We start from the raw sequence: 19,931 nt of genomic DNA, 5'->3' as shown, positions 1-19,931 counted from the left end.
CATCTAAGCCACCCTGCCTGGATGTCAACAAGCATAGCAAAGGAGAGGTGTAGAGGCATGTTGGGGAGCCTGGACGCATCTCAGTCGATGCCTAGACCCACGGTGGCCCTGGATATGTGGTTGGGGGTTGTAGGCTCTGTCTCGATCCTCATCTGTTCTTCCTCTGTGTCCAGGTGGAGAATTACGCCTTGCTGTCCACTCTGCAGCTGATGTACACGGTGGGATACTCCCTCTCCCTTATCTCCCTCTTCCTGGCTCTCACCCTCCTTTTGTTCCTTCGGTGAGTGGAACTCCTGCAGACGGACAGATGTACAGTCAGGCATGCACCATGGGGTTTGCTCAATGGCTGCCTCTGGAAGATTAGGCTGGCTGATATCACGGTTCCTCAGAGTTGGAAGGGACCTGATATCATTTTGCAGATGAAGGAGCAGAAAGGAGTTATCGAAGTCCCAGGGAGAGGTATTGAACTGTGATTGGTCATAAAACCAGACTGACACACAGCTAGGCCGTGAATTCAGGAGTCCTTTGCATTAGATGCCATCTGTGCCCTCACCCTAGTCGAAGATCCCTGATCCCACTCATCACTACCCCATCCCCTTCTCACCACAACTTTATCAGAAGCATTATAGTTACAGACGAGATTCAGAAACTTCCCTCAAGGCAAGTGGATGGAAGAGCTGGGCTTTTAACCCAGCATCTTTGAATTCCACTTAGCTATTAATTACTTAAGTGTTTCCTCCCAGCACTTCACATGCATCAAGTACTTTAAATCTCTTCCTAATTCAAGTTAAGATTCATTCTGATCCTAGGAGGTTAGTGTTAATATTGCTCTCTATTTATAAGTGGGTTAACTGAAATATGGAGAGATTAAGTAACTTGTCCAAGCTCAGAGCTCATGGGTGATGGAGCCAGGGTCTGAGCATTTTTGCTTGTACTGTCTTTCGGAATTCAAAGCCTTGATGCATTTTACTAAATCACATTATTTGGGTATCGCCCAAGTAAGATATTTACAGACCCACTCGGGAGCCCTCAAAGGCTGTCCAGTGGTCTCAGCCCATTAAGAAACACAAGTGAATATTACACGGCAGAATGAGCGCTCAATCCCAGTGGCCAGAGACTGAATGGAACCCTGGAGATGATGTGGGTGCTAGTTCCAGGGCACCTCCCATTGGGCTCTGCTAGCCCCAGGTCTGAATCTCATCTGACTCTCTAACCCCAGAATGTTCTATGGTTCTTGGAGCAGCGTCCTGACCATCTACCCCTTCGAGAGAACAATTCTTGAGCTTTGAGAGAATTCTACAGCCTGTACCCACTGACTACCTGTGACTTCCCTCTCTACACCTTCCCGAAGTCCGTGAACCAATCCAGGATTAAATAACTATTCAGCCCTGCAGGAAGTAATGCCAGCTGAGTCTGGGTTGACCACGGATCTGTTTTGCCTCGGACTCCAGAAGGAGCAAGGCTCAGTACCTGCCCTTGAACAGCCCACTGTTTGGTTATGCAGGAGGATGCGCACATTATTAAATACAAAGACCTGCCTCAAGTCCTTTAAAATAATAATAGCTCTAAACCAAGTAGAATGGGGTATGTGCTATGCCGGAGGTGTAGTGGTGGAAAGGAGTCCCTTTGGCTAGAGACACTGAGAATACACTGTGTCACATCAGCTTATATGACAAAGAGCCAACAGGAGACTCCAGGGAGAGGAAATGAGCTGATATTTTTCTGGACACTTATGAGATGCACTTTACGTGAATTAACTGATTTAATTCTCCCCCACGCCTCTGAGATCAATGCTCTTCTTCTCAGAGGCAGTAGAGCCTTGGACAGTCATACTTTGGCCTCAGAGTTTCTAGATTTAAATCTCAGCTCTATTAATTAATGAACTTTAGACAGGCAACTTAGCCTTCCTCCTTCACTTCCACCATTTATGAAATCAGGGTAATGAGACTGCCCCCTCTTCCAGTGACGGCAAAGAGGAAGGACACTCACAAGTTAATGGCTTAGAAAATGGCCTGGCGCAGTGAACATGTTGTATAAAGATAACTATCGTTACCCTTATGGATAAAGAAAATGAGGCACAGAGAAGTAAGATCACATACCCGAGTGGTGCAGCTCTGGAGCCTTCACTATGAACCTCTGTCTTTAGTGGTAGATATGCAGGTGGGCCAGGCATGGACCTTTTGGCCCCAGCCATTCTTTCCTGAGGGTGACACTTGTTTTCCTCTTTGCACAGAAAGCTCCACTGTACACGCAACTACATCCACATGAACTTGTTTGCTTCATTCATCCTGAAAGCCCTGGCTGTGCTGGTGAAGGATGTTGTCTTCTATAACTCTTACTCCAAGAGGCCAGACAGTGAGAGTGGATGGATGTCCTATCTGTCAGAGGTAATCCCCTTCCCTCCTCCACCATCCAAATTCAGCTTCCCATCAGCTGGGTGAGACTTGGGAATCAGAGGGCAGATGGGTGGGGCTCTCTGGCTAGAGAAGCAGCCTGGGATTTAAAAACACAACAGCCTCTCAAGAGTGGGCCAGTTGAAGGGTTCCAGAAGTAGACAGGCTCACCTATGGCTACCTCGTGTCCTCAGGTGGGAAAAATTTTCATCTGTAATCAAAATCTTGATATTGGTATTTTGTATTTTCACTCTTTTTCTTCACTCGTTTTGGATTAGATCCATAATTGCAATTTTTTATAATTATTGAAAATTTATGAAAATTGAAAATCTATGGAGATCATTTTTTATCATGCTAATAAAGCAGTAACCTGTTAAACTAACCTTGCATTCCTGGAATAAACCAGATGAAGTTTTGATAGATTAAACTTCCTCCTACATTACTGGATTCAATTTGCTAAAACTGTTTTTGTTTAGCATGTCTTCACTGACATTTGTGAGAAAGACTGGATTGTCATTTTCTTTTCTTATGAGGTTTGGGTATAAAGTTTGTGTGGACCTTTTAAGTTGGTACATGTTCCCTATTTTACTATTCCCTGGAAGAATTTATTTAAGATTTATGTTATTTATTCATTAAATGTTTGATAGATTGTACCAGTGAAGCCATTTGGACCCAGAGTTTTCTGAATTAGAAGTTTTAAATTATGGCTTAATTATGAATTTTATGTTCAAATTTTCTATTCTGATGTCAATAATAGTAAATACTTTTTCTACTATCTTTCCTATTCCCATTCCCCCTCCCTTCCCTCCATTCCCCTTTGTTTAATCCAAAATACTTCTGTTTTTCCCTAACCCCCTTTATTGTGAGTTAGCATCCACAAAATCAGAGAAAGCATTCAGCCTTTGGGTTTTGGGGGATTGGCTTATTTCAATTAGCATGATATTCTCCATCCATTTACAGGCAAATGCCATAATTTCATTCTTCCTTGTGGCTGAGTAATATTCTCTTGTGCATATATAGCACATTTTCTTTATCTATTCATCTGTTGAAGGGCACCTAGGTAGGTTCCATAGTTTAGCTATTGTGAATTGAGCTGCTACAAACGTTGATATGGCAGTGTCACTATAGTATGCTGATTTTAAGTCCTTTGGGTATAAATCAAGGAGTGGAATAGCTGGTCAAATGGTGGTTCTATTCTAAGTTTTCTGAGGCATCTCCATACTGGTTTCCATAGTGGTTGCACCAATTTGCAGTCCCACCAGCAAGGTATGAGTGTGCCTTTCCCCCCACATCCTCGCCAACATTAATTGTTGCTTGTATTCTTGATTACTGTCCTATGTGCGTATATGATTACATGATCAATGTAATTCTACACCATGTACAATGAGAAGAATGAGAAGTTATATTCCATGCATGTATAATATGTCAAAATACATTTTACTATCATGTATAACTAATTAGAACAAATAAAATTCCATATGCAAAGTGCTTCTTTTCTATTAAATATGACAAAAGGATATTCATAAGCTGCTCTGTTTTCTAGTTCTATCATTTATCATAAACCATCACCTCAAAACATTTAAAAAGCCTAGGTGTTTCAAAATAAGGATACAACTTCATCCATGATAAAACTGATGCTTTATAAAAAGGCACATATAGCAAAATAAGCCAATCTCAAAAAACCAAAGGCCAAATGTTGTTTCTGATATGCTGATGCTAATTTACGATAAGGTGGGGAGAGACTAGGGAAAAATAGAGGTACTTTGGATTAGGCAGAGGAGAGTGAAGGGAGCGGAGGGGGCATGGGGGTAAGAAGGGTAGTGGAATAAATTGACATTATTCCCTCTGTGCATATATGACTACATGACCGGTGGGATTCTACATGCACAACCAGAAGAATGAGAAGTTATGCTCCATTTATGTATGATGGGTCAAAATGCATTCTACTGTCATGTATAATTAAATAGAACAAATAAAAATGTGTCTGACCAAAAAATGCACATATAGGACTGGTTATAAATAGAAAGCCTCTTCTAGATAGAGAGAGACTAGGAAAGAGACTTTTCTATTATCCCTGCTTTACCCCTGTAGTCCTAAGGAGGATAATGATCTCAGCTAGTTCTGCCTGGGGTACTATATTATTTTCTAATTGTTTACCTATACCTGATTAAAAATTTATAAATTGTTCTTTCATTAAACCTTTGTCATATTAAAAAAAAACTTTTTCTAGAGACTTCACATTCTATATTATTGCTGTCTCCCTGAGATGATCAGCAAAGGCCCAGGAGAGAGAAGAAGACTAGGGGAGAGGGTTTGTGTCCAGGGAGGCATTTCTCTGCTCACTTGGGGTTCAGATGCTGGGAAAGGCAGCACTCACCCCCAGGTGTTCTGCCCTCTGCAGATGTCCACCTCCTGCCGCTCTGTCCAGGTTTTCCTGCACTACTGCGTGGGTGCCAACCACTTATGGCTGCTGGTCGAAGGTCTTTACCTCCATGCACTGTTGGAGCCCACGGTGCTTCCTGAAAGGCGGCTGTGGCCCAGATACCTGGTGGTGGGTTGGGGTGAGTAATGTGACCTCCAGCCTCTTTTCCCGAGGACCAACTAGAACACTGGATCCCGATAGAGACATTTGTTGCAGTTAGAAAACCAACTGGAAGATGGTTTCTCAATGATAAGAGGTTATGAAAATAAGGGTGTGTGTGGACCTGTATGCTAATGAACACATTAGAAAATCTGAAAGGTCTTTGGTGGCATCATACAATTAATATTCCTCCTATGCTGTTCTCAACTGCATTACTCTGTTTCTGATGCCATAACAAAATACTTGTGTGGCTTAAACAAAAGTCGTTGATTTCTCATGGTTCTGGAGGTTGGGGAGTCCAGCATGGTCAGTATGCTGGCTTTCTGTCCCTGTGACCAAATACTTGAGAAAAACAACTGAAAGGAAGAAGGATTTATTTTGGTTCACAGTTTTAGAGACTTCAGTTCATGGTTGGCTGGCCCCATTGCTGTTGGCCTGGGATGAGACAGAACATCATGGTGGAAGGTGTGGTGGAGGAAAACTGCTTAGCTCAGGTAGCCAGGAAAAAAATGAGAGAGTGTGAAGAAGGGGTAGGGGACGAGAAATGTCTTTCCAGGGTACATCCCCAGTGACCTACCTCCTCCAACTAGACCACACCTCCTGCACTTTCTACTACCACCCTATTATGCCACCAAGTATTTAACCCACTCATGGGTTAATCCATTGATGAGGAGAGAGCCTTCATGATCCACTCACTCCCCCAGAGCCACACCTCTGAACAGTGCTGCCCTGGGGAATCAAAGCTTCAGTACAGGAGCCTTTGAGGAATAGGCCAGATCTCACCCATAGCAGTTGGGTTCTGGTGAGGGCTCTCTTTCTGAGTTGCAGACTGCTGCCTCCTGATGTATCCTCACATGGTAGAGAGAGAGAGAGAGAGAGAGAGAGAGAGATCAAACTCTATAGTCTCTTTATAAGGACACTAATTTTCTATGAGGACCCCACCCTTACAACCTCATTTAAATCTATTGACCTCCAAAGACCCTACCTCCAAATATGGTCATATTGACAGGAAGGATTCAACATATGAATTTTGGAAGGACACAAACATTCAGTCTATGCATTTTGTGTTTTTGTTTTAATTTTAAAAATATGACCTAGAGGGCTGGGGTTGTGGCTCAGTGGTAGAGCGCTTGCCTAGCATGCGTGAGGCACCGGGTTCAATCCTTGCACCACACAAAAATAAACAAATAAAATAAAGGTATTGTGTCCATCTACAACTAAAATATATGTATATGCATATACATATATGTGTGTATATGTACATATACATATATGTATATATATATTTTTTAATTTCAATGACCAAGAGTATTCAGATGTGGAACCCATACTTTCACAAAACCTTGGAGAATTTGATGCTGCAGGATTCATAGGAAGTAACCTGGACTCACGACTCAGGAGATTTTGATTAATGTCCTTGGGTTTATTCTAAACTGTTTTGTGACTGGTGGCAAATCCCTTCTCCTCTGGGTTCTGGTTTCTTGTTATAAATTAATGCATGGGCCTGTGCCACTCCAATTTTCCCTGTCCATGATTCCAGGTAGGGTTTTTGAGTTTTAACCAGCTGTTCTGGGGCCCATCAGGCTGGGGTGGGAGCCAAGCAGGTCCGGCCAACCGGCTTCTAACCCTGTTTCTCTGTGTTTTCTCCACAGCCTTCCCTGTGCTGTTTGTGGTGCCCTGGGGTTTTGCCCGTGCACACCTGGAGAACACGGGGTAGGAAATTTACTTTGGTTTTAATCTTTCCTGAATTAATAATTCCCAGATATGCCCCAATATAGGGAATTACATCATTTTTCCCAAAGACAATATCCAACTCTTCCCAATTTGTCCATGTAGAACATACAGAGGAATGTAGATAACGTAAATCAAAGGTCTTGTAGTCATTAGTTCATTCATTTAGTTACACAGGCAAATTACCACAAAGATGCTGGGCAGGTTAGCTGTGACGCTGGGTACTTAAAGACATAGCCCAGCAATAGGTTTTACGGCCTCATTCCCAGAAAGAAAGAAAAAGCAGAAACAACAAAAATTCACGAATGCCTATTAGAATGAGAATCATTGAACAAATTGTAGCAAACTTACTTTGTGGAATATTATGACAACACACAAACAATATTATGACATACAACACACAAAACAAATTAAGTATTATCTTTTGACTTTTAGGGAATAAATCTCAATGGATATTTTAAACCTCTTGCTGAACAACATTTATGATGTGATTCCATTTTTTTCCTCCAAATAATCACCACCCAAACCACACACATATCTATACATATGTATTTATATTTGAATACATGTCTATATACACCATATATCATCCCATATACATATATGTGCCATATATATGCCCCATAACTGAATAACACCTTCTATATATTTCACATATATATTTTTCATATGTATGTGCCTATATATATATATATATATATATATATATATATATATATATACATACACACACACACACACACAAACTGTTTAGTGAAGTAGTAAGAAACCTCTAATTAAGGATTTATGTCTGTATGAACATGGAGAAACGTGGAAGAACCCATGTGCTGGGCTTTTAACATGGAAGAGCAATTTCATGATAAGAACCATCAACAGTACCAGTGCTAATACAAAGGATTTTGATCCTCTTCTCCCCTTGTCCCATCTCTTGGGACAATGCTTGAAGGGGCGCCTCCTCTGGACATACAGCCTTGTCTCATATTCGTCTTTTCCTGCCTGTTCTTTGCCCTTAGATGCTGGGCAACAAATGGAAATAAGAAAATCTGGTGGATCATCCGAGGACCCATGATGCTTTGTGTAATGGTAAGGAAGAGTCTACCCCCACTTCTTCCCCCTGTGAGCTCAGCGGCTGTGGGGAACACCCCCATTCCTACATCCCCCCAGTTCTCAGGCCCTTTAAGAAGGAGCCGCTGAGCTGTGAGCAGTTTCTGATGAGCGAGAAGTTAGAGACTTCCACTTGTTCTGGTTCAGACGTTGACTCCGATTTCCCTGTGAGTCTTCTCTGTGTTTTCAGTTATGTAAAGAGATCTCAGTCAGCTCCAGGATCCTGTCCTCAAGGGCTGTGACATGGACATCAGCAGGAAGGAGCCCAGTGACAGCCTGGCTATATCTTAACACCATGAGCAGGAGGGAGAGAGGAAGAGACCAAAGAAACTACTTCTAGAGGAAAAAAAAAACATACGAAAGCTATCCACACCAATCTCTCATGGGTAGTAGAATCAGGAAATAGATGATGCTCTGAGACCTCGAGGCCAAAAGGCCTTGATTTGTTGTGGTCCAAAATATTTTGCTTGGGAAGAGGTGACTGACCTGGAGTCACAAAGCCCTTTAGGTGACAGTGTGCAAAAATGAAATCTGTCAATGAAGCTTGAGGGAAAGGGCAGGGAGTCAGCCAACTGTAGGAAGACTGGCAAGATCTATGAGGGCCACAGAAGGTCTGCACCCTAGACATATCACCATCACCTCTGGGTGCCTGTGGGGTGCGGGGTGCTGTATTCTGTGCTCTACTGACTCTCCACGTCATTGCTGGATTGTCCTTTTTTTCCCCATTTTATTTTAATTAAGTGGCGTCATGAAAGAAAAAAAGCTATTTTCTATTTTTTTAAATATTTATTTTTTAGTTATAGGTGGACCCCATGTCTTTATTTTACTTTATGTGGTGCTGAGGATCGAATCCAGTGCCTCATGCATGCCAGGCATGTGCTCTACCTCTGAGCCACAACCCCAGCACCCCCCCCCCAAAAAAAAAGCTAATTTTTAAATAGAAGAATATCAACATTTGTCAATAATGGATGGCAGTTCTCTGCTCAGACCTGGGTGTGACCTGGAAAGGATAATGTTCCTAGAAATGGCAGGAAAACCAAAGGTATGGAGAAGACCCAGATTGTAAGGGGCTGTGTCACGTTTTGCCTATGAGGTGGCACACGTGCTTCTGGTATCTTCTCTCCAGCAAATATCCATGAAAGAAGTTTATTGAGTGTCTGTCATGTACTTAGGCTAGCTTCTAGAAAGAACAGGACATTTGGCTCACAGTGGCAGCCAACGAGTTCTAAACAAGAACTTGAAATTTGCTGGGGCTGATGCAGAAGCCTGAATGGGATCCAGGAAGTATACTAAGGGGGGTGTTTACCTGAGTGTCCAGTACAGCTGCCCAGAGATGTTAATACTTGGCTCAAGATAAGCAATGGGTCACCAATGAAGAAAATGGTGGAGGGAGGGAATTAGAACCTAGGGGAGTTTGAGCCAAGGTAGTGATTCTGAAAGAGTCTCCAAAAGTGAAGACCCCAGGGTCCAGCTCTAGAGGCGATACACATTTTTTTGAGCAGTAGTACAGTGTTGTGGTAACAGGTGCCGGTAGTCACCCAGTCTGACCCTTTGGGCTGAACTTCTCATCTTTCCAGTGTCCTCACCAGTACAATAAATATAATAGCACCCACCTCGTAGGCAGTTGGGAAGACTGATTTAATTCAATTCAAATACACGAAGTCCTTAGAACGGATGCTGGTACTTAGAAGGCACTTGATAAATGTTACTGGGAAGTGGTGAAAGTACCTAGGAAAGTGGTAGGTGCTGGGACTCCAACTTCACAGTGTGATTGGAGAAGAAAGGATTATGGAGAAGTGGGGCAAGGGGCAGAGGAGGCAGGGCTCACAGTGCCATGAGCAGATTGTGTGGTTGACTTCCTTTGGAACATTTGCTCTTGGCCATGTGTCCAGTAACTGAAGAGGAGAATAAAGGAGGAGATAAGCCAGCAGTCCTCACTATGATGGAATTCAGGCTCCATCTAGCTGTATCCTTAGTATTTACTCCGTAGTCTTCTAGAGGTTACATCAATACCTCTCAAAACATCTCCAACTTAGAATCACCGGGGTATCTCCAAAAATGCTTTTGGCCTGAGTCCCTCCTCCAGATACTTTTGTTTCATTGATCTCAGCAGTGGTCTGGGGGTTCTAATGTGCAGGCAAGTTGAAAAGCACGCTGCTATACCCTTGCTCTTCAAAGGGTGACCCGGTAGCACCAGTGCCAGACTCTACTGTGTTTGTCATAACTTCAGATTTTCAGGTTGCCACTCCAACCTATTGGGTCAGACTCTGCATGGTAACCAGACCCCCCAGGTTTTGGATGCACACTAAAGTTAGGGAAGCTCTTTGTCCACAGCTGTGGTTCTCAAAACTGGCTGTACTTTGGAAACACCACAGTGGCCCAGACCAACAACGTCAGAAATTCTGGGAGTGGACACCAGGCAGCTGTAGTTTCAAAAGTTCTCAAATGATTCTGATGGATCTGGACCTTGCTACTGGGAAGTGGTGGAGGTACCTAGGAAAGAGTTGGGTGCTGGGACCCCGACTTCACCGTGAGATTGAAGAAGAAAGGATTGTGGAGAAGTGAGACAAGGGGCAGGTAACGTAGGGCTCACTACTGCTCTGGACCTCACCCCTTCAGCCTTCCATAGCTGTCCAGCATGCTCATTTCTCCTGGTGCTTCCTAGTTCCTAGAGTGACATTCTCTCCTAGCAGGACAGGAGACTCTACTCTATTTCTCACCTTGGATAAAATAAGCTTTGCCTGCTGTTGTTTCTACAAGTCCAGTCATGATTGGCCCCACAATCATCTTAGGTCACAGTGGACCCTTATCTTCCCATCTAAACCTTCTCCTCTTCCTGCTCATTCCACATAGAAAACCATTCATCTATCCAGACAAGCAAGCCGCAAACTTTTGTGTTCTCATAGCTTGCCTTCTTTCTCCCTGCCACATCTACTCAGACTTCAAGTCTGGTCAATTCTTCCTCTAAAGATCCTTCCAAGTCATCTTCTCCTTAATTACATTTTCACTGCTTTTATTCAGCCCTCTGGGATTTCTTGTGAAGACCTCTGCAAAAAGCTTTCTGTTTGGTAGCTCTTCCTTCTATTCTTGCCCCCTGCAATCCATCTTCCATATTGGAGCCAGAGTGATCTTTTTGGAGTCAAATTTTGGAGTCTCTCTTCCACTTTTGATTCTTTGACTGGTCACTATATCCCTCGATTTGGTTTCAAACTCCTTAGTATAGTAATCATTGCCATTCCTGTCTGCTTCCCCAACCACTGGCACCCTGCACTCTACTTTAAATGGACAAACTCAAAGTTCTCCAAATCCAGTGTGGTATTTCACTTCTCCCCTACTTTTATAGTTCCTCTTTATGTAATGTCCATCTGATGTCCTCACACCTGCCTAGTGAACTCTTTCTCCTTGGAAACCAAACCATTAATTAATCTCTTGCCCCAATTAACAAAAGTCAACAGGCATGCCTGGGAAGGACCATTTCACAATCATTCTCAGGCCTATGAAGGTCTTAGAGAGGACATTGGTGAAGGATTACTGTCTGTGTCTACAGAGGCATGGACAAGAGGAAGTGAGCTTGAACAGAAATGGGAAAAATTCCCTCTTGGTCAAAGGAAAGGATACTTATTTAATCACGAACTGGCAAAACACTGACATGAATGTTAGAGAAAGGTCTTTCCTGAGTGATAGGAATCTCAACCTGATGCTTTCCCTGCCCATATAGCTCTAGGAGTCTCGGATTTTGTGCATTGACTTGAGGGCTTCCAGAAGAGTGGAATCTGTGTGTCCTATCAAACATGAAAGGGAAAATAAAATCCTTATAGTGGAGTGGAAGAAGCTATTCTAGGAGTAAGGAATCCTGGCTTCATGACTGATCTGTGATGTATTCTTTTGTCAAGTGAGTTAACATCTCTGGGCTTCTGTTTCTTCATTTATAAAATCAGAATTGGACTAGACTAATGTTTCTCTACTGAGCTATGTAGCCTTATCTGGAGACATTTTTAATTGTCACAAGTTGCATGGGCAGTTTGCTACTGACATGGAGTGGGTGAAGGCCAGGCATTACAACTTCTTATAATGTGCAGAACAAATAAGTCTACTATCCCCAACCTCAGGGGTACTGAGGTGGAGAAACCCAGTGGCTAGTGGCTGCACAACAGAACAGCCTAGGAGACTTGTGAATTATCTAGCCTAGACTCCGCCATGACTTGTGTAATCAAAACTCTGACTGAATGGAGATTCCTCAGCACTGAAGGCTCACTTATCTACCCTCTTCCATTGAGCATCCACTGAGCACCTTCTCTGTGCTTGGTTTGGTGCAAGGTTCATTCTTGTCCCTGGAGATTCAGAATTTCATAGTTATTATCCTAAGTTCCATCAGACAATGACTGAACCAATATCTGCCTTCATGTTTGGTCATATGTAACCACACACTGCAGTTTCTAACAATACGAATTGGCATAACTCCAACTCCAAAGGAGAATTCTCTGAACCACAACATGGAAGGAGCTCCCCACAGTGCACTTGATTTTGACATAAGCCAAACATCATATCTTTGTTGTGTTGAAAAAAATTTTTGTGACCTCTCATATATTCAATTTAAACCAAAATACCATAAAAGTAATATAATAATATACAGAGCTGGTAGCACTTGGTATTTCAGATTTCAGGATCTTAACATTCTTTTATCTTGGCCATATTTGAACTTGGGCCATAATTTCTGGAGCATAGAGCAGAGGTTTCTGGGAAATATTCAGCCCTGCATGGTGAACACAGCATTGGGACCAAGGAGAGTCTACTATCCCAGGCTCCCTGGTAAGCATGCTCAGTTGTCATAGTTGGGCCCCTTCCACACCCCCATGCTGAGCCTTCCTTTGCTGATCAGTGTCTGGGTTGAAGTGAATGCATCTCAGCTGAACGTCCACACACACTGGCAGACTCCATTTGCTGCTCTGTTAGTATAAGATTTCTCACGTTTCAAAAATGTCCATTATATGACATCTGAAGAATCCAGGTATTTTGGGGGGTATTTCTCCAGACAGAAAAATTGGAAAATTTCCACCTCTCCTTTTGTATAAGACTTCACTACTTAGATTAACCGATCATCCCCTAGTGTACGTTTTGAGTTGAGTCATATTGACTAAGACTTGTGTCTTAGTCTCCCTTACCCCCATAGATACAGCCTTGATTAGTTCAGTCCTTTGAAGATAACCTTACACATTCCATGGAACCAAATCCCACTAGATGTTCTCTCCAAACCATGGGTCCAAGGCCTAATAAGTCAGAGGATGATGCACTGGAGTCCTCCACTTGGATATTTATGGTGATTATAAGCATAATAATGTAACAAATATTATTCTATAACAAATATACTTACTCTATATAAAAAAACAAAAATAGTCTTATAGAATGATTACATTCTACCAATATCCTTTTCCTTGGAGTTCAGAGACTGGCCAGACTGAACACCTGTTAAATAGCTTTTTTGTGTGTGTGTCAACAGATTGAACGGAACTCTCTGTTGACCTCATGACGTCAAAGCCATCACTCACTCTTATTGAATCTCCTCTGATAGTCTAAGAACTTGGGAAAACTGAGAAACTGGTAAAATCAGTCTTCATTGGCCTTTTCTCTTTTTAGATCCTATGCCCCACCAGGAACTTGGGATTTTCAGCTGCCCCAGGTTTCTGGAGACGTCTCCTTTTCTGAAGTGGGGATGTCCCTGCATGCCGTGCCCTGTCCCATCCTCCACTTAACTTTTCTGCATCTCGTCTTCTGCTTTACATGGTGGACGTAAACTGTAAATCAGATCATAGGAATTTATTGAAGTTTTCCCCTTAGGAAAAAATGAATGAAGGAATGAGAGAAAGATCTCTTCTCTCCTCCCCCAGCCATTCCCTCTCTTCCATGGGACATGCACATTTTAGCAAAGCTCTTGGAAAAGATGTGTTTTGGCCTAAAGGAGCAGCTCTAAGAGGAGGCATTTAGTCTACATGGCAAGTCAGAGGAACAGGGGCTTGGGGAGAGGTGGGAGGGTTTAGGGGTAGCCGAGGCCTGCCCCTGAGCTCCTACTATGCTGGCAATCACCTCAGCCAACCTGGAGGTAAAGATCTGTGCACAGATTCTGGGTTGCCAAAAAAGTGCCACCAACAATGTTATATCTGGGAAGACAGCTGTACTATGGTGGATCTGGAAGGGAGCCTTGTATTTCTGAGGTCCTAAATGCCCCTGACCTGGTCACAGAATCCTAAAGGAGTTGGCTTGGTTCTTGAGAAAGTTCCTCCTTTAGGTCCTTTCTCACTGTGCACAAATGAAGACTAGCATCAGCCAAATCAGATGGTGGACTCTTGTCTCCTTGGAAGCCTAGAGGAGCAGTCTCCATGGTAACCCAAGATGGCGCTTTACTCCATGTCAGTGAGGAAGTGCTTCCTCCATGCGGCCTGTGGGTGGATGCTCACTTTCTCTTGTCTGGTCTCTGGAAGACACCAAGCACAAAGGCATCCATGTCGTCCTTGACTCGACCCTGCCTTTCCAAGGAGACAGTCCTGACTGAAACGAATTTGTTGAAAGATGTGTCTCCAGGCTGTTGAAGCTTGCTTTGTAAGAAAAATGTCTGCGTTCAACAAATCACTTAGCCAGGCACCCAGGGTTTTTCTCTTTATGATGAGAAACAGAGATCCCATTAAAAGGGGATAAATTACTTGGTTACGTTTAGTTTGTATTTAAATTTTCTTTTACTAAATATCCTTTGGCTGGGAAATTCCATCATTCCTGTTGGCTTACGGTTTAGATAAATAGCTGCTTGCTTGAAATGCAAGCTTTTTAGCTTTAAGCATTAATTCTCCTAAGGCTGGTAGAGCAGGTGATAGCAGGTATAGGTTAGGTTCTGTAGGCTGGGTTCAGTGTGTGGTCAAACAATCTTATTTCTAGACAGGGACATTAGTCCTGTGCAGGATCAATGTCTGTAGAGACTTTGTCCCATTAATTGTCACCTGATCACCCTTTCCATGGGCTCCTTCTCCATTGCAATGGAGACACTATTAAATCTTTCAATCTTAAAATAACAACTGCACCAAAAATTTCTTGCATCCCTGCAAAAACAAAAACAAACAGGGAGCAACTTGGTCTCTATTTGGTATCCCAAGTCTGCTACTACATACAAGCCTCTTAAACAGGGTTGACAGGATCTCCCCATATTTCATTAAAAAAAAAAAAAAGCATCACCGCCTTGCTTCTCTTAGTGAGACCCTTGTTGCTAAGTTCTATGCAGCCTTTAAAACCTTCTTCCCCTCGTGGGCTTCCGATGCCTCTTTTATGTGGATCATTCCAACTGGAGTTTAGACCCAGGAGTGCTCTCTACCAATGTGCTATGCTCCTATCCCTTTTTTAAATTTTATTTCGAGACAGGGTCTCGCCAAGTTTCCAAGGCTGGCTCTGAACTTACGATCCTCCTGCCTCAGCCTCCTGAGTCACTGGGATCACAGATGTGGGCCACTGAGCAGGGTTTCCTAGCTACTTAGTCTCAGTCTCTTGCTGTCAGCACCTTCTTCACAGTTCCCTTCATAACAAGGACGGACTCTTAACCCTCTATCCCTCTCTCCCACTGTAGAGTCTCCCTGAATGATTTTACTCTAATTGCTTCATGCTCTGATTGGGACCTCTCTGCGGAGGTGCAAACAAATATCTAATTGCATGGGGCATCTCTTATGTTCAGAACGACTGGACTCCCCCTCTTACCCACGTTCTTCCCCCCTCACGTGCTCCCTCTCTTGGTGAACGGCACCACCACACATTTGAGATCCAGAAACATCGGGGTTATCTTTGACTTCACATCCAACCAGTTAGGAAGCTCATTTGACTGAAGCCTCCTAGTAATTTCAAACCAGTCACCCTTCTCCATCACAGAAATAGCAGGGCAGCAGATCGGGTTCACCTCTCCATCGTCTCCCCCTCCCAGGAACTCTGAAACTGCCTTCCACCTGGTGGCCTCTGATCTTGTCCTCATCCAATCCGTTCTCCACACTTATGCCAAAATGACCTTTCTGAAATGCCAAAGTATGAATCTGACCAGGTCACTTGCCTGCTTTGAATTTATCACTGGGTCTCCATTGCTTTCAGAAAAAACACACACACAAAAAAAACCCTCAAACTCCTTAGCAGGACCCTGAACAACCCTATGCCAGTTGGTCCTCTCTCCCTCTCTAGCCTCCTCTTCGCTGTCCAAGCCCACACTCAGTACATCCTCAACCACTTGCTCTTCTGCACCTCCAGGAGGCTCATGAGCTGTCCTAAGGATGGAGTGGAGGATTGGCTCCAAGAGGTGAACACACACCACTGACAAATGGCGCTGGTTAGTGGCCAAGAGATGCCATTCTCCGGTGTGGGTCTCTCTGCATTTCCACGGGCTGCCTTGGGGCCTTCACAACCTGGTAGCTGGCTTCCCCCAGAGGGTGTTTCAGGGGAAACCATTCTTTTGAGGGCCCTACAGTTACCTACCATCACTTCCTCTTGCATCATTACACAGAAGTCATTAAATTTAGCTCACATGGAAGAGGGGACGTTTGAAAGGAGAAGTGTCAAGGAATTTGTGGGTATATCTTACCACTTCTACCAAGGTGGACAACAGAGAGCTGGATTTGTCCCATCTAGGACAGTTAATAAAAGTGTTCTATGGAGTGGAGAATGTATTCTGACCGGTGAACCTCATGTGGCAGCAGGACCTCAACTTAGACACCAACAGGACTAGAGTCTTGTTTTGTTTTTATTTTTCTCTGTGGCTGTTATTGTTTTTACAGAGTTAGGGATTGAATCCAGGGCTTCACACATGGTAAGCAAGTGCTGTACCTCTGAGCTACATCCCCGACCCTTTTTAAAATTTAATTTTGAGCTGTGATCCCAGCAACTTGAGGCTGAGGCAAGAGGATCCCAAGTTGGAGGCCAGTCTGAGCAATTTAGTGAGATCCTGCTTCAAAAAAATAAATAAAAAGGGTTGGGGATGTTGCTCAGTGGTAGAGTGCCCCTGTGTTCAATCCCAGTATAGTATAACAACAACAATAAATAAGTAAACAAATAAGTAAAAATTATTTTGAGACAGGTTCTCACTAAGTTACTGAGACTGGCCTCACACTTGTGATCCTCCTGTCTCAACCTTCCAAATAGCTGAGATTATAGGCACGTGCCACCATACCCGGATAGGCTGGGTTTCTTACAGATGAGCAGCAGTGTGGCATTCTGTTTAAATGGAGGGAAGGTTGTTATCAGATAGATCTGAGCTGTAGCAACAGCTCAGTCACTGACTAGCTGCACAACCTTAGAAATTATACTCCTCTCCTCTGGGCCTCTGTTTTCTTGTTGTATTATGGGGATAAAAATAGTTGTAGCTACTTTAGGGGTTGTTATGAAGATTAAATAAAATAATCCATGGAAAGTTCTTAGCCCAAAGCCTGGCCTCGTAAGTACTCAATAAATGTTGTTGTTGATGATGATGATGATGATGATGATGATGCTCATGATAATGAAGAAAATGTCCACCTTGGATGGCTTTAGCTATGGGCCTCATTAAGCAGAAGAATTATTAAATGATACTTCTAAAATCCCTTCTAGACCTTCAGATCAGATGGCCTTTGGAGCAGTGGAGATTAAGTAATTATTGCAACCAACCAACTGCCACATTGCCCCTGGTTTATGTGGATGAGGGGCGGATGGCCACGTCCAGGTGTCCTCAATAGTCACAGCATTATGGAGCACACCTTTACTTACCTACATCTGTTTTTTTTTCTTTTTTCAAGGTTAATTTCTTCATCTTCCTGAAAATTCTCAGGCTTCTCATTTCTAAGCTGAAAGCTCATCAAATGTGCTTCAGAGATTATAAATACAGGTGAGTGGCCTACGGTCGGTATTCAGAAGTCCAAGGTTATTTCGAATCCTTCTTGTGGTGTTGCCTAATGTCTTAGGAAGGTCAGAAAAAGTTGCATTAGTATATTTGTCTACTAAGGTGAGTCAGAGAGAGTCCTTCTGAAAATAGTGTCATAGAGCATGTGGGACTGGCAGGGAGGAGAACCTTCTGGCCCCATGTAAAGGAAAGCAGGTAGTGAGTAGCCGGAGACATACTCATTCCCCCCAGTACAAGACTGTAAAGTGTCCCTAAGGATGAGTGACTTATGGAGAAGGGAAAGCCTGGTATGAATGGAACTTTGGCAGTTGCCTTCCTTGGAGGATTTGAGGCCACAGAACAAAAGATACACTCATAACTCAGAATCTGAGATTTGAGTATTTTTGAGACCTTGAGAAGTAAGACCACAAACTTCAGAGTCTAAGGAAATATGTTCCCTATACAATTGCTTTTTCTGTGACTTGACTTTGCTGTGTCTCTCCTGCTTTCTGTTGCAATTGCAGTCCTTGTTCGTCATAGATTAGATGGCACATTACTGAGATCTGCATTGCTCTTTTCCTAGTCATCCTTTCCTTTGGATGTGGCCAGTGATTTCAGCTGGGGCTGTCAAGGAAGGGGTGATCTAACCCAAGTGATGGCTCTGAAGTAAGGGCTTCAGTCCACACAGCAGGCTAGAGGAGGTGGGAGGGGTGAAGAGGGACCCAGCCCTGCACCTCACTCTTTCTAAGTCTGAGCCAGGTGCCAGAAGGTGGTCTTTCTATTTATCTGACAAACATTTAATGAATGTCTCCAACTGGAACAAGAGGTAAATACAACATGGACCCCATCTTTGAGGTGCACGCATGCTACTTCATTAAGAACTGGGGCCTTGGGGTGGAGCACGCGACAGGTGGTGGGGGGTGGAGAGCTGCCCACAACCCCAGACTCACTGACTGGCCTTAGGCAAGGGCATTGGCCTCCCTTGGGCTGTTTTTGGTGTACAAAATGGGAGTGTTGACCCGTCTCCTGCCTAATATGTCAATTCAAGGAGGCTTCTATAAAGCCTCTTTGCTTTCTTTTTCGGGTCCCCCTTTTCCAGGGTTATCCAAGACAGGGGTGTCTACGCTTTCGGATCACGTATCTTGATCAGCAAAGAAATTTTGAGCAAGAGCCTGTGTGATTCAGTTAGACGGCTCACCTAATCAGAGGTGGGGAGCAGCATTTGCTCAGGATCCAGACCTCACATCTTATCATCCCCCAATCCCTGCTCCACGACATCGCGAAGGGTAAACATACCCAGTTTAGGAATGGGCAAATATATACTAGAGCTGCTAGTTGAGGCTTTCACTCAAATATTTTGCAGAAACCCTTAACCCTGGGGAACTGGCCTGGCCTGGGCCCTGGGGAGTTGCACTGTCTCTCTTGGCGCCTCTAGTCGGGCCTCCAAGTGGCCGAGCAGCCTCCTTGGCCCCTTTCCCAAGGCTCAGCCTCTCACCACTCTGAGGGTTGAGCTCCTGGTCCACTCAGGCAGGGCAGCCTTCTGGATGCAGGGACAAGCAGGGTACCCAGAAGCTGGACAGAGGTGAATACTCTCAGGAGGCAGAATCAGGGGTCAGGTGAATTCCAAAGGACTCTGAGCCCAAGCCCCTGCTGCTTTGTGTCCCCAAAGTCCACCAGGCACCCCTGGAATCTTCCCCAGGTTCCAGACCCCCAGTGACCCTCTACAATATCTTTCCGCTCTGACTACTTTTAAGCGTTCCCTGAGAGCCAGCTCAAAGCACAGCCTCATGAGCCCCACTACTGACTCAGGGGGTACAGGACGGAAACCTGCCATATGGACTTCCTGTGGATTCCCCAGGGATTCGGATACACAGCCAGAATAGGGGACCTCTGATGAGATGCTCTAGTGAAATAACACATGGAGTTTTCTGCTTAGGTATGCTGAATGGTGTTTCTATAAAGCCTGTTTTTTTTTCTTTTCCAGGGTCCCCCTTTTCTAGAGTTATCCAAGATAGCGGTTTCTAAGCTTTTTGATCATGCATCATGCATCTTGATCAATAAAGAAATTTTGAGCATGTGCCTCATCATATATATATGTGTGTGTGTGTGTGTGTGTGTGTGTATATAATATATATATATATATATAGTCTAATGAACTAATACATACCTTATATATAAAAAACAGAAAATATACAATGATAGATAAATATTAATATACAAAGAACTCCTATTATCTTCTATTTTCTTCCAGTATTAA

General features: G+C 43.6%; 1 protein-coding gene across 1 annotated transcript in view; it reads left to right on the top strand.

Moving 5' to 3' along the window:
- The window catches only part of Glp2r (glucagon like peptide 2 receptor), a 77,346-nt gene that overhangs the window by 39,229 nt on the left and 18,186 nt on the right, over positions 1 to 19,931 (top strand). The window contains exons 5-10 of the mRNA XM_046422173.2: positions 174 to 280; positions 2,234 to 2,387; positions 4,795 to 4,954; positions 6,627 to 6,687; positions 7,719 to 7,788; positions 17,592 to 17,680. Coding sequence (XP_046278129.2) covers positions 174 to 280; positions 2,234 to 2,387; positions 4,795 to 4,954; positions 6,627 to 6,687; positions 7,719 to 7,788; positions 17,592 to 17,680 — 641 coding nt within the window. The remainder of the gene's footprint in view (positions 1 to 173; positions 281 to 2,233; positions 2,388 to 4,794; positions 4,955 to 6,626; positions 6,688 to 7,718; positions 7,789 to 17,591; positions 17,681 to 19,931) is intronic.

The sequence above is a fragment of the Marmota monax genome, unplaced genomic scaffold, assembly GCF_021218885.2.
Source record: "Marmota monax isolate L192 unplaced genomic scaffold, Marmota_monax_Labrador192_F-V1.1 WCK01_AAM20220418_F8-fsc00243, whole genome shotgun sequence".
Classification (NCBI taxonomy): Eukaryota; Metazoa; Chordata; class Mammalia; order Rodentia; family Sciuridae; genus Marmota; species Marmota monax.
This window is presented reverse-complemented; position numbering and strand designations above follow the sequence as displayed.